The 12,141-nt window shown below is 38.4% G+C and overlaps 1 protein-coding gene across 2 annotated transcripts in view; it reads right to left on the bottom strand.

Moving 5' to 3' along the window:
• Positions 1-4,781: 4,781 nt before the first annotated feature.
• The window catches only part of FUT8 (fucosyltransferase 8), a 150,781-nt gene continuing 143,421 nt past the window's right edge, over positions 4,782-12,141 (bottom strand). For both annotated transcript variants that reach the window (XM_087856020.1, XM_045810445.2), the window contains one exon: positions 4,782-5,867. In XM_087856020.1, coding sequence (XP_087712146.1) covers positions 5,550-5,867 — 318 coding nt within the window. In that variant the 3' untranslated portion in view covers positions 4,782-5,549. The remainder of the gene's footprint in view (positions 5,868-12,141) is intronic.

Here is a 12,141-nt window from a genome sequence, read left to right as displayed (position 1 = left end):
TTGAATTAGCCGTTAGATTTAAAAAATTTGAAGATAGTGCATAACAAATAGATTTTGCTGGTCTTGAAAAACAAAGATCTGGCCTTATTCTGTCCTTGGGACAATGATCAGCTGAGGCTGAGCAGTAGCTACCTTCTTGAGACATGTGGAACCCAACCAGACAATAAACACTTTTAGGACCAGATTAAAACCAAGCAATTCATTCCAAAGATGAAGAAAATGGAGCACTGAAAAACTATTTGACCTGTTCACATTGAATAGCAGAGTCAAAATCACAAGGCTAGGTGTTCTGAATTCCAGTTCAGTGATCTTCAGTGAGTACAGGTGACCCTTGAACAATGTGGGTGCTGGGGCACTGACCCCCCCATGCAGTTGAAAATCCATGTATAATTTTGACTCCTCCCAAACCTAACTACTAATAGCCTACTTGACCAGGGGCCTTACCAATAACATAAACAATTAACATATATTTTGTATGTTGTATGTATTATATACTGTATTCTTACAGTAAGCTGAAGAAAAGATGATATTAAGAAAGTCATAATGAAGAGAAAATACATTTATAATATTGTACTGTATTTACCAAAAACCCCCACATGTAAGTGAACCTACGCAGTTCAAGGGTCAACAGTACCGTTGCTCTTTCCCCTAGAGGACCTGAGATACACGTACACCACCTGCTTGCAGGCACTATGACAAAGAAATAAAACTGAGAACTTTTGCCTTTGCTCCACTTGTTTTGTTGGGCCAGAAATTCTTAGGGGCTGCAATCCAGAAGGGAAGTGAAGACCAGCCCGAAACTCAAAGTCCCAGCATTCCTCAGACTGCTGACCACACCCACGGTCTAAACTATTTGTGCTTTCTGTACAAAGCACTGCACATTCCCAGCCTCCACAGATGCTCACATATGCAGCTGGGTTATGAACAAACATACTGCTTTTTCCTTTGTTAATGGCCTTTTCTCTACCCACACAGGCAGTTAGCGAACAAGAGCCTCTGTGGGACACTGATGCTGGAGGAGAGGTCGTAGAGAACACTTACAGATGACAGGTCAGCAGAAGCTCGGAACTCTCTTCCTGGCTCTCTTCCCAAATGCCAAATGATTATGGCCATGGCCTTTGATACACTGCTTTTAAAAAAGTGCCGGCTCTGTCCAGATGGGCGGTGTTACACAAAGGGTGTCCTGGCCATGCTCCACTGCAGTGTAGTAACATTGATTTATGAAAATATTTGAAATCTTTAGCTTAAATAGACACAAATACACAGTATCATAGCTGCATTATACCTCAGGTCCAGGGATATCTTACCTAAAACTGTCCAGGGGAATATTTGGTTCCATCTTGGCGATGGCAATGACAAAACTATAGTGTAAGTAATTAGGATAGGAACTACATAAGGAATGGCACAGCAACAAGAGAAACACATGAGATCATTCTCTGCAAAGGTAGTAGGAAGCAAAAATCAAGACCGTCTAATTTAAGGACAAGGAGAAAGCAGGTGGAAATCAAACTGGACTGGAGATGGCAAGGCTGAAACCTGAGTAGGTACCCAGAGTCAGAAATTCTGACTTGCGTAAAGAACCAAAAATGAATCCACTGTCAAAGGGCAAGGATCAAACATGCATAATGTCAAAGACAGCCAAGGCCAAGAACTTACCAAGGCTTCCCTCTGCCCTACCAAGGATCCTGGACTAGTTCCTCCATGTTTCCATGAGGGAGAATGCTGCCAGGAACCAATAAGAACAGAGGCAAACTCTCCTTTATTCTTCCCTGTGGACACCGCATTTAAAAATTCCCTGGAGTCTGTATCTGGCATATATTTGGGTGTCATAATAAAGACCCCAAATTCATTAGTTCCCAAGCCACACACCTGTTCTATACAGGTCTATCGATCCTGGCTATTGCACAGCCTTCCTGGGAGCACGAATGAAGTATCAGGCAGTTGGCTATGGTCAAAGAGGACTTGCCTGTTGTCCCTCAACTAAGAGAGCTTTCTTATTGAGGCAGAGATTTTTCTAGTGCACCATTTAGACTAATACTTTTCCTGCTTATTGAATATTCAGTAATTATAATCTCTCAGAACTAAATATAACAATATTTCACGAGATTGTTTTTAAATGTGCTTTTTCTCTTTTAACACTCAACCCTCTCAGAAGCTCAGTTCGTGTTCTTGATTTAAGAGGAAACCCGGGAGACAGGCTAGGCTCTATACAATAGGAAAAACTAAAGCTCAAGAGAGGGAAGCATCTAGTCTCTCCCTCCCTTGGGACACCAAGAAACCCTGGATTAGGGCTGGAAGCCCTTTCACAGCAGGCATAAAGTGCCAGCTCAGTACCAACTCAGACCTCAGTAGTAGGACCAGGAGAGCCTTGGTAAGACCTTTTATAACCCCTTAGTCATTCATATGCAGGATTTTGGGGCCTATATTCAATTAGCCCAGGCTAATAATTTGGTTCTAGGTAAGGTTCCTTCAGAAATGGGTCTTCTTATAATAAGGAAAAGACCCAAACCTTCCTAATCTAGCACTGTCACTCAATTCAAAATCATGCAGCTTTTAAGTACCATGTCCTTATGGAGAAAGTACACCAGTGGTGAGGAAATGTCAGCCCTCCCCACAAGGCAGTGTGTAAAAGAGGAATCAACATTGTGTACATGATTTGCAAAAAAGTAGCTCAGAAAAGCTTTTCAGGAAGATGTGGCAAGCAGTTTTCATTAGCCCTTCACACCTGCAGGTTTAACAATTTGGTTAGTTCTTCATCTTCCCTCCTGCCTGAAGCTATTGGCTGCTTAGCTATTAAGGCTAGAGTCCAAACAGATTGTCATAGGACTATGTTCCTTCCTCCCACACCTTGCTTTTTCATCTTACGCCTCTGCCTCAGAGTTTCACTTCTGGTATGGTGGAGTTTAAGCACCTACTGAACACATCTTCCAAAGGAGAACAACTATAAACTTGACAAAATACAAAAAAACGACCCCAAGGCATTGGAGAATGAACAAAAAAGCAGGCAAACTCTGGAGACAGGTCAAAACTTAAAAGAAGGAAATGGCACAAGGTGAGTTCCTATTTTTATGGCTTCTAGGCTGACTGAAAACTGCAGTTGGAAGAATCAGAGGAAACCACAGAATCAGAGCAACTACAGCTGCTAGAAAGTGAGGGGGGAAATCTCAGAAGAAAAGAACCAAAGAAAAGAGAAACTCAAATTCTATGTATGAACTCTATGCAAATCTCTGGCGGGCCCCTGAACACACATGTGCACTGCAGACTCCAGCTAAAGATAGAAGAACTGAATTGAGATTTGAGCTGCTGCCCAAAATTGACAGTTTGAGTCCAATGAAGCTAAAATGCCTGCTAACACAAACAAAAAAATCAGCACTCTGTGCAGAGGAATATATCAGAATCCACAACACAAACCTTTACAACACTGAGTTGTAAACAATCTAAAATTACTCAGTATTTGAAGAACCTGAAAAATACAACTCTTTCTCTAGAGAAAAGATAAACGATGGAGACCAACTCTGAGATGATTCAGATGTTGGATTTAGCAGAAAAGAATTTTAAAGTAGTTATAGCTATGTTCTATAAAGTAAAATGCTTGTAATGAATAAAAACAGGAAATCTCAGCAGAGAAATTACAAGCAGAGGAATATATAGTATCATTAGTAACCCATGGTTACTGATGTCCTGATGACAAGTGAGATGGGAATTAGGAAATAACTCATATTCAGGGGCACCTGGCTGGCTCAGTCAGTAGAGACTGTGACCCTTAATCTCAGGGTCGTGAGTTTAAGCTCCACATTGGGCGTGGAGCCCACTTTAAAAAAAAAAAGAAAAATGGAAAAAAAGAAAAAAAAACTCATATTCAAAAGTCCCTCTGCTCAGTGGGAGATTTTTATTTGTACTAAAACTAAATTGAAAGTTGTTTGCTGACACTATAGGTAATTAGTTTTTGCTCTTCGGGAGACTTGACCAGAGAGGTAGAAAGAATTTAGGGAAGTTTGGTGGGGAGATTTTACATATAGGTATTTTCATTTAGTGAGGATGTGAAAGACAGCTTTTCTGTTTGGCATTCTTGGTATTCAACACCAGGCCTGCTACTGGTTTTTAATGGATCAAATTCTTCTTTCAGAAGGTAGAACACATGCTATGAAATATTCTTCCATGCATCTAAAGGAGGCAGGCTACTGAAAATAGGAAATGTTTCTACAAGGAGAAAAGCGATGTTCAGAGAGAAAGCACAGAAGGCATCTAAGTCTTACCTTCTGAAGTGATTTTCTCATGGAATTACTAAAAGAAGTATTTGGAGAGATAATCCCAAGTCCATCTTGGGTCTCACACTGATTCCACTCTCCTTTATCCAGCAAATACTACATACTGTGAGATATGTACTTGAGAAACAGAGCCAGTTTCTCAACCCCAAAAGTTCCTGGTGCTCTCAAAAGCAAGACATGATAAGGGCACATGTTGGTTCCTGGATAAAAAAACAGGACTCAACTCACAAAAAGTGACAATAGCCACAACAAGAAAGGTTACCAACAAGCCTGAAATTGTTCATTTTGGAAATGGAGGTGACAGTTTCTCTGGGAAAAGAAGTGTGATTATTTAATTCAAGTAAAAAATTAATTGCCCCAAATAAGGAAGTAAAAGCGCTCGGAGAGTATTCTTCACACTCTGTAATGTGTATCAACTAAATTCAGTTTTCAATGTTAAAATAGGCATATGACTCTTTGACCTAAGAACTGAGTAGTCACTCAATCAGAAACAGAAAAAAAATTAAGCAGAAAAACTAGAAAACTACTTTTATCATTTTCTACTATAAAGCTGACCACATCATCCAATGATAGAAAATTCTAGAAACTTTACAAAATTCCTCTTTTTAAAATTTATTTTTTGTTATCAAAGAGAATGTCCAGAAACATTGAGTACTAAAGATCCGTTCATGGCATTGTTTTACAAAAGTTCCTAATGGAGTGTGAATATTTTATTTTCTGATGTATCCTTCACTTATTAATGATGAAGTGGATGAACTGATGCAATTACTTAAAAAAAAAAAATTCCAGACAAAAACATCCATTCTCATTCTGAATCTGCTGATTGGAGTGAATTCAGTGGTTACAATAGCACCACTGGCTGAGAATCAACCTCCCCATAGTAGGGAGCTATTCGGGTCTTCTCATTAGGTCACGTAGGTCTCTCAGATATAGGCACCATGTTTGAAGTCTCACACAAAATGTCTGTGTCACTTAAATTACACAATGTGGCAGTGTTTGTTTCATGGGGACATAATCTTGAAAGAAGGGGCAACAGTAGAAAACAACCTGTTTGTATGTTATATGTGAGTACATTATTGGACTGTGCATGAGTTTAAGGGCGTTGTAGCCCTCATTAAAGAGTAATTCCACCAGTGAAGCATCTGTCATTTCCAGTTGCTCCTGGTGCTTGAAGTTGTCTACTCATTTCACCATGTGTTGTAAGGTCAGGGCCTTCTTCATCTACTGTTTGGCTCAAATGATTTCAACTGAGTTTAGTTGTCCTTCTCTTCCATCGAAGCTTTATTTCTCAGCTTCAGGATATGTGGGGTACTTGACCGTTTCTATCTTCTCTCGGACTTTGTAGGAGGGATATAGGCCCGTCCTTCCCAGTTTCCTGTTGACACCTTTAGAATAGCCATCCCAATGATTTCCAGCCACACCAATGATATCTCCAGGTTCCATGGGGATTTCATCTGCAGTTCGAGGTTGGTGAGGGTAAATGGCAATCTGGTTGTGGGCATTTTGGCCCCCAAAATAGTAGATGTCATCCAAAGAATGGAAGTTTGCAGAAGCATCAGGATGAAGTGTTTGCATGATTTCGTAAGCAACTCGACAGACCTTGGGAAAGAATGAAAAAAAAAAAAAGTATACATAAAATCTCCTTGATAGCAATCTGAAGGCCCTTGCCCAAACAGACTAGGACTAGACCAGGACCAGGATGAGAAGATGAGAAGTAGTAGATTCTAGTCACAGGTTTTTAGTCCAGTTGCTCTCAGATATGGTCATTCTTCATCTTTGTGCATAATTGTATTTTTTTTTTAAAACCTATAAGATTACTACAGCTAAAATCTCTGGGAGAAAAAAATATACATAATGCAAAGTACTTTAAGAATATGAATCAGTTAGCTTTAACGAACATTTATTGAGAGTCACATAGTATACCTCATGTTCAGTACTGGTGATAGAAAAACGAGTAAGACATCGTTTGTGCCCTTGAAGAATTTAAGGCTAAGCATTAGGATTATAAATACTTTACACAAATGCTGCTACTCCCTTCCCCTCCTTCAGTCTCAGTCAATCACATACTCTTTTCTGCCAGGTTGGGCTTGATCTCAGAACTCTTCTCAACAGAAATTCATGTAATTATTGACAATCAACTAGCATTAGCAAGTGAGCTAAAACATGTCATTTCTGTTCTAAAGAGTTCTAAGAGCCCTGAGTAGATATTAGCATTCTAGAACTAAAATAAGATGGACTAGCCTTTGGTGAAGATCCATCTATCTAATGCATTTAAGGCTACTTAAAAGATTCCTCTGTCCAAAGAATACCTACTATGCCCACTGGATGGCTGCTGAAATTCCACAATATGCACTTTGTACATTGAGCCTGCTGCTTGGTGATAAAGTTAAACTATAACTACTTTCATGGGGGCATAACATTTTAAGCAATTAATAAATACACTCTTTATAGAGTAAATGGGTTTCAGGAACTTTTCTAAGAATAGATGAAGATAGAAGAGAGAATACTATCATTTTGCTTAGAAAATTCTTCCATTATAAATCATTGCGAACAGAGAACTCAAGTCAAATTTTCCCAAATCTCCTGTTGTGGTTGTCTCAATTAATGAAGTTTTATTGTCACTATGTCAGTACTTTTGCATTTATTTAAAATGTTCCTACTAACAGTAATTTTTAACCTGCTCAGTGGAGCAAAATCAGGATTATCCAGCAGTCCTCTAAACTTCTGGTATTTATGAGATCAAAAACTAAACGGAGACACTCATCCTTAACTATTATGAGCAAAGGAAATCTGACTAGGTTAAGCATCACCTTAACTTCTTAAAGAATCTGAATTTCAGGAACTGTAGGAATGCAAATGCTATGAAACTAAGTTTAGAAAATATTTTAAATTTTGCAAATATGGACTAAAATACAAGGAGAGCAAGTGATTGGCCCAAATTCTGGTGCTAGAATTTCAATTAGTCACAGAACCAAGACAACCACTTCCTTTGCAAATCTGCTACTCCATCAACAAACTAATTTTACATTGGGGATGTGGGGATGTTATGGTATAATTGAGATCACTGGTAGAATACTGAGACTGTCACAAAATGAGGGTCAAAAGTTTTGGAATGGGAACTCCAAAGTCAGCCGAAGGCTCATAGGGGACAAGCAAAATCAAGTGGAGACTCTGGAAAGGAAGAAACTAAATAATTAAAACAAAGCAGCTCCAATAATAGCAAAGTATAGTGACAATGATAGAGGCTAGCTTCCTGGGAGTTTTTGCTGTCAGACATTGTCTTTAGGTATTATTGAATTTAATCCTCTAAGTAGCCCCATAAAATTCTGTGATGCTCATTTTACAGATGCCGAAGGTCAGTTAAGGAATTTGCCCAAGGTTACACTATTATTAGGTGGTAGATTCTGGTTTTGAATCTAGGCAGTTTGTGTATGCTCGTTAACTCCTAAGCATATTTTCTCTTGTAGATCCTGGTCTCCATATTTGGATTGTAACACCAGAAAGATAAAACTTAAGGCCAAGGCAAGCGTTGAGCAAACTTGACAGGTTTTTTTTTTCAGGGCCCTGTCACCCACTCTTCAGTTATCTCTAGCCAGGAATGCAGGAACTTGCATTGCCCGTGGGATGACCACATTGTGGCAATGAGCCCTGATCTACTTCCTCCTCTCCACTATTAATGTCTCACCCTCATAGAGACATTGCCTTCAGTTCCACATCCTTAGGGACTTCCTTTCTTTTGGAGGATAATCCTAATAATCAATTTATATTTTGGTATCCATAAAGTATTAGTCTGTGGATATGTGTTTTCTTAAGCCAAAGAAAAATGAATGGTAGACATTTCAGACACTGAGGTGGGCTGATACAAGGCCTTTATCCTTCTGGTAATAATGGTAACCCTATGAGGTGGTTGCTGTTTTTATCCATATTTTACAGCTGAAGAAACAAGCCCCAGAAAGATTAAGTAAATTAAAAAAAAAAAAAGTGGGGGTAGGGGAAGGAGCTAGTAAATGGTAGAGCTACAATTAGACTTCTTTCTGGCTCTCCACCATACACTAAACTGTCTTAGGATAAGTACCTAGTACTGTGCCTGTCACATAGTAGGTGTTCAGAAAGTACCTGTTGAATGAATACCGCTTCATGCATGATACTAGCCTAGAAGTGGAAATGCAGGTCCATGAGTGATATTTAATCCCTAAGATCCACATATAACATTCTTAGTAGTTAAAAGATTTCTCTGTATGTGCCATGGGGTAATTTACTGCAAAAGGCTAGAAAGATGACTATAGTGTTAATGTTTGTATTTAATTACCTTGGGCTTTATTAATCCAAATTGTGTGGCAGGTAAATGAAGGCTTTCAGCTGCTATCAATACTCAGTTTGATACTGGACAGGTAGCAGGACTGAGAGAGGCAAACCCTTTGGTTTGAAAGCAGTGGCTGGCTATATGCAGTAAGTTTTATTTCATTTATTTCATGTCAGTATATCATTTAGAACACCACTAAGCACACAGTAATGGGTAAGAGCAAAAATGCTGCCAAAGGATAAGACACAGATGCAACTGTATAAAAAAAATTAAAAAGGAGAGGAAGGTCCATTAACTTGAATTTTATCCCTGAGAAGCAACCACCTCAGTTTATATGAGCCTCCAAAGCCTTCTCAGAGCAGATGGAATCTTGTTTTTCTGTGAAAATAGATGGGGCCAGGAGGATCTCCTAGTGTGAGAAGTTGGAAGTAGGTTCTTGTCTCCCTGGGTGATGCTGAGAGATGTATGCACTTTTCCTGTAAACTACTTTGTTCTGCTATTCAGCAAGAGAACAGTATATCCACTGTTGTTTCATGGGCCTTCCCTCAATGGAAATTCCTATCCAGAGTCTTCTGTTTAGAATAAAATGAATGTAGTATACGATTTTTCCCTTTGGGCTTTCCAAAGTCTTATTCAAAGGCTAAGGAGGCCAGGTATGCTGTGTGTGGATTTGGAACTGGACAACAGAGAGTGGCTTGAGAATGTTCTATTAAGTATGAAAAAGGAAATTGTCACAAGGGAAAAAAAAGTAATTTTGTCCTATTGTGATTTAATGGTTAAAACTACTGAACAATGTTAATCGCTCCTTAAAAAATGCTGATTACCCAAAGCCTTTAAAGTAAGCATGTACAACAATTTCTGTAAATCAGATTCCAGAGTAATAAAAACTGATTACAGAGCCTGATAAATAGTATTAAAAAAAATTTCTTTAAAAAAAAATTTTTTTTTAAAGATTTATTTATTCGACAGAGATAGAGACAGCCAGCAAGAGAGGGAACACAAGCAGGGGGAGTGGGAGAGGAAGAAGCAGGCTCATAGTGGAAGAGCCTGATGTGAGGCTCGATCCCATAACGCCGGGATCACGCCCTGAGCCGAAGGCAGACGCTTAACCGCTGTGCCACCCAGGCGCCCCTTAAAAACAAAACAAAACAAAACAAAAACTAAAAACTTTCTGATATTTTGCCCATCTACAACTGAGTACAACTGAATAACCACTGCTATTTCACCAACTATAATTTCTGTGTTTCATATTTAAGATGGTTTTGTTAAATAGGAAAATAAGTGACAAAGTAGATGCTTTGGGTATAGGCAACTTCCAGTAACAGAGAACAAGATTAGAGTACTTGGTAGAATAGTTTGGAATGTGATTGAAGAGCTTTCAAAACATACATGATGTTCTTGGAAAATGTTAATATTGCCTCTAATTTTCAGATTAAATCCTGAGGATTGGTCTCTTCAATTTATGAGGCTTCTAGGACAAACTTGGCTTTGAGAAACAGCTCTGATGAAGGGATTCAGAAAACTAACAGCAACAATAGTATCAAAATTAGAGAGTAAAGTCATATTATTGGCTTAAAAAAACTTTTCATTTAAGGAGAGAGAATTCCCAGATCTCACTTATGGATATAAAACCAAGAAAGATTAGAAGCCCTGAGACTGAGGGGGATGGGTCCAAAACGTGATGAGGAATCCTGATTAAGGTGCCATGATATTTGTGCCTGCAGTTTCTCAAACATCAATCAAGTCTTGCATTCTTTCTTCTGGCGTGGCATTTCATTCTTCAAGTATTGCCTACAACAGCTCATGGTCAACAGATAAACTCTTTCTCACTATTGTCATATAGTGTAATAGTCCTCAAACGATTGGACTCAGGAGACAAAACTGCAGGGTTGTCAAACCATTATGTGGAAGATTTTAAACTCTTTGTCACTTTCTAATAATCCCTTGGAATATGATATCATTAAGGAAACTTTGAGAGTTGGTTGTCCACGTTTTATTCTGGCCTGAAATTTGGTTCTCAATGTTTTATTCTTTTGTTATCTTTCTGGATGTAACAGTTAGTCCTCTCCCATTTCCCAACATTCTTATGGCATACACTAGAATGTCTGCAGATTAATTTCCCTAAAGTCTACACATACACAATTTTACTTGCATTTGTTAAAGCAAATACTATTATTTATCATTCACTCTTTGAGAACGAAGAGCTTCTATTTCTGAAAATTCATATTATTTGGTGATCTCTTTCAATAAGCTAAATAAAAGAGTTGAGGTATGTTGGCACAGAGAAATTAAAATGCTGAATGTTACTGGCTACTCTTCTTCTTTTAATTTATTTTTTTTTAGGATTTATTTATTTATTTTAGAGTAAGGGAGAGAGCGCGCAAGAGAGCGTGAGGCGTGGAAAGGGCAGAGGGAGAGGGAGAGAGAAAGAATCTCAAGCAGACTTCCTGCTGTGCTCCCAGCTCAACATAGGGCTTGATCTCAGGATCCTAATAAGATCACGACCTGAGTGGAAATCAAGAGTCAGATGCCTAACTGACTGAGCCATCCAGGAGCCCTCTGGCTACTCTTCTTAACAAAGAATTGTTATACTTGTACAATGTACATGATTATTCAGTGGAACCTAAGCATGATTCATGACCACAAGCAAGAGTAATAGAGTACTTGAACAGTATGTTTCATGCTCCTAAAACATGAGAGTGTGTGGTCTGAAATGGGGCCAGGTGAAAAAAGGTTGCTCAAATAAATACCATAGAGTCTCTCTAACACACAAAGGTATTCCTATACTTTTCCCTATATAAATAACAATAGCAGCTAACATTGTATTTAATATATTGCTAAGTATTATTCTCAGTGCTTTACATATAACTTTTAATCATCACAAAAACTCCACGCAGTAGGTGCTACTACTGTTTTATAGGTGGGGGAAAAAGGTCAGTGATAGGCTAAGTAATTTGTTCAAATGCCACCCAGATACTAACTGGTCAAAGTTAGATTTAAACCCAGTCTGACGCCAGAGTCCATGTTGCCTCATTCTTGTTCTCTGCCTAGTAGTCAATGGCTTGGCGTTTTGATGCTATCAGTGACTTTTTCTCACACTCCACTGGTGATGATGATGATGAGACATTTCTGGGGCAAACAATTACAATTTTGGTTTATGGCAAGAGAATCTCTACAATCAAGCAACCAATTTCATTCACAGTGCAAAAATATTGAACTGTACTAAACCCATTTTTTTCCTAAAAATATTTGCAAAAAATGCTGGAATACAAGCAAGCTCCAAGATTTATTAGTGAACGTGGAATTACTCCACAATTTCAAGTGCTATAGCTGATAGTCATCAAGAAAGATATGTGATAATGGCAGTGATCACATTTAGCAAACTGCTACTCAATAATAAATGTAAGGTATTTTTACTGTTAAACTTTTATTCTGAACCCTTACATAGAATTTTTTGAGGTATTCAAGTCTATTTTGGGATACAAGATATTAGTGTGAGTTTTGCTTTGGTTCAAATGAACAAAAGTTATTTTAGATGAACTTTGTCTGACTTATCAGGAGTTTTTAGGA

The sequence above is a fragment of the Ursus americanus genome, chromosome 26 (genome assembly GCF_024610735.1).
Source record: "Ursus americanus isolate L20-20 chromosome 26, mUrsAme1.1.p, whole genome shotgun sequence".
NCBI lineage: Eukaryota > Metazoa > Chordata > Mammalia > Carnivora > Ursidae > Ursus > Ursus americanus.
The sequence above is the reverse complement of the archived record's forward strand: the minus strand, read 5'-3'. Positions and strand labels throughout refer to the sequence as shown.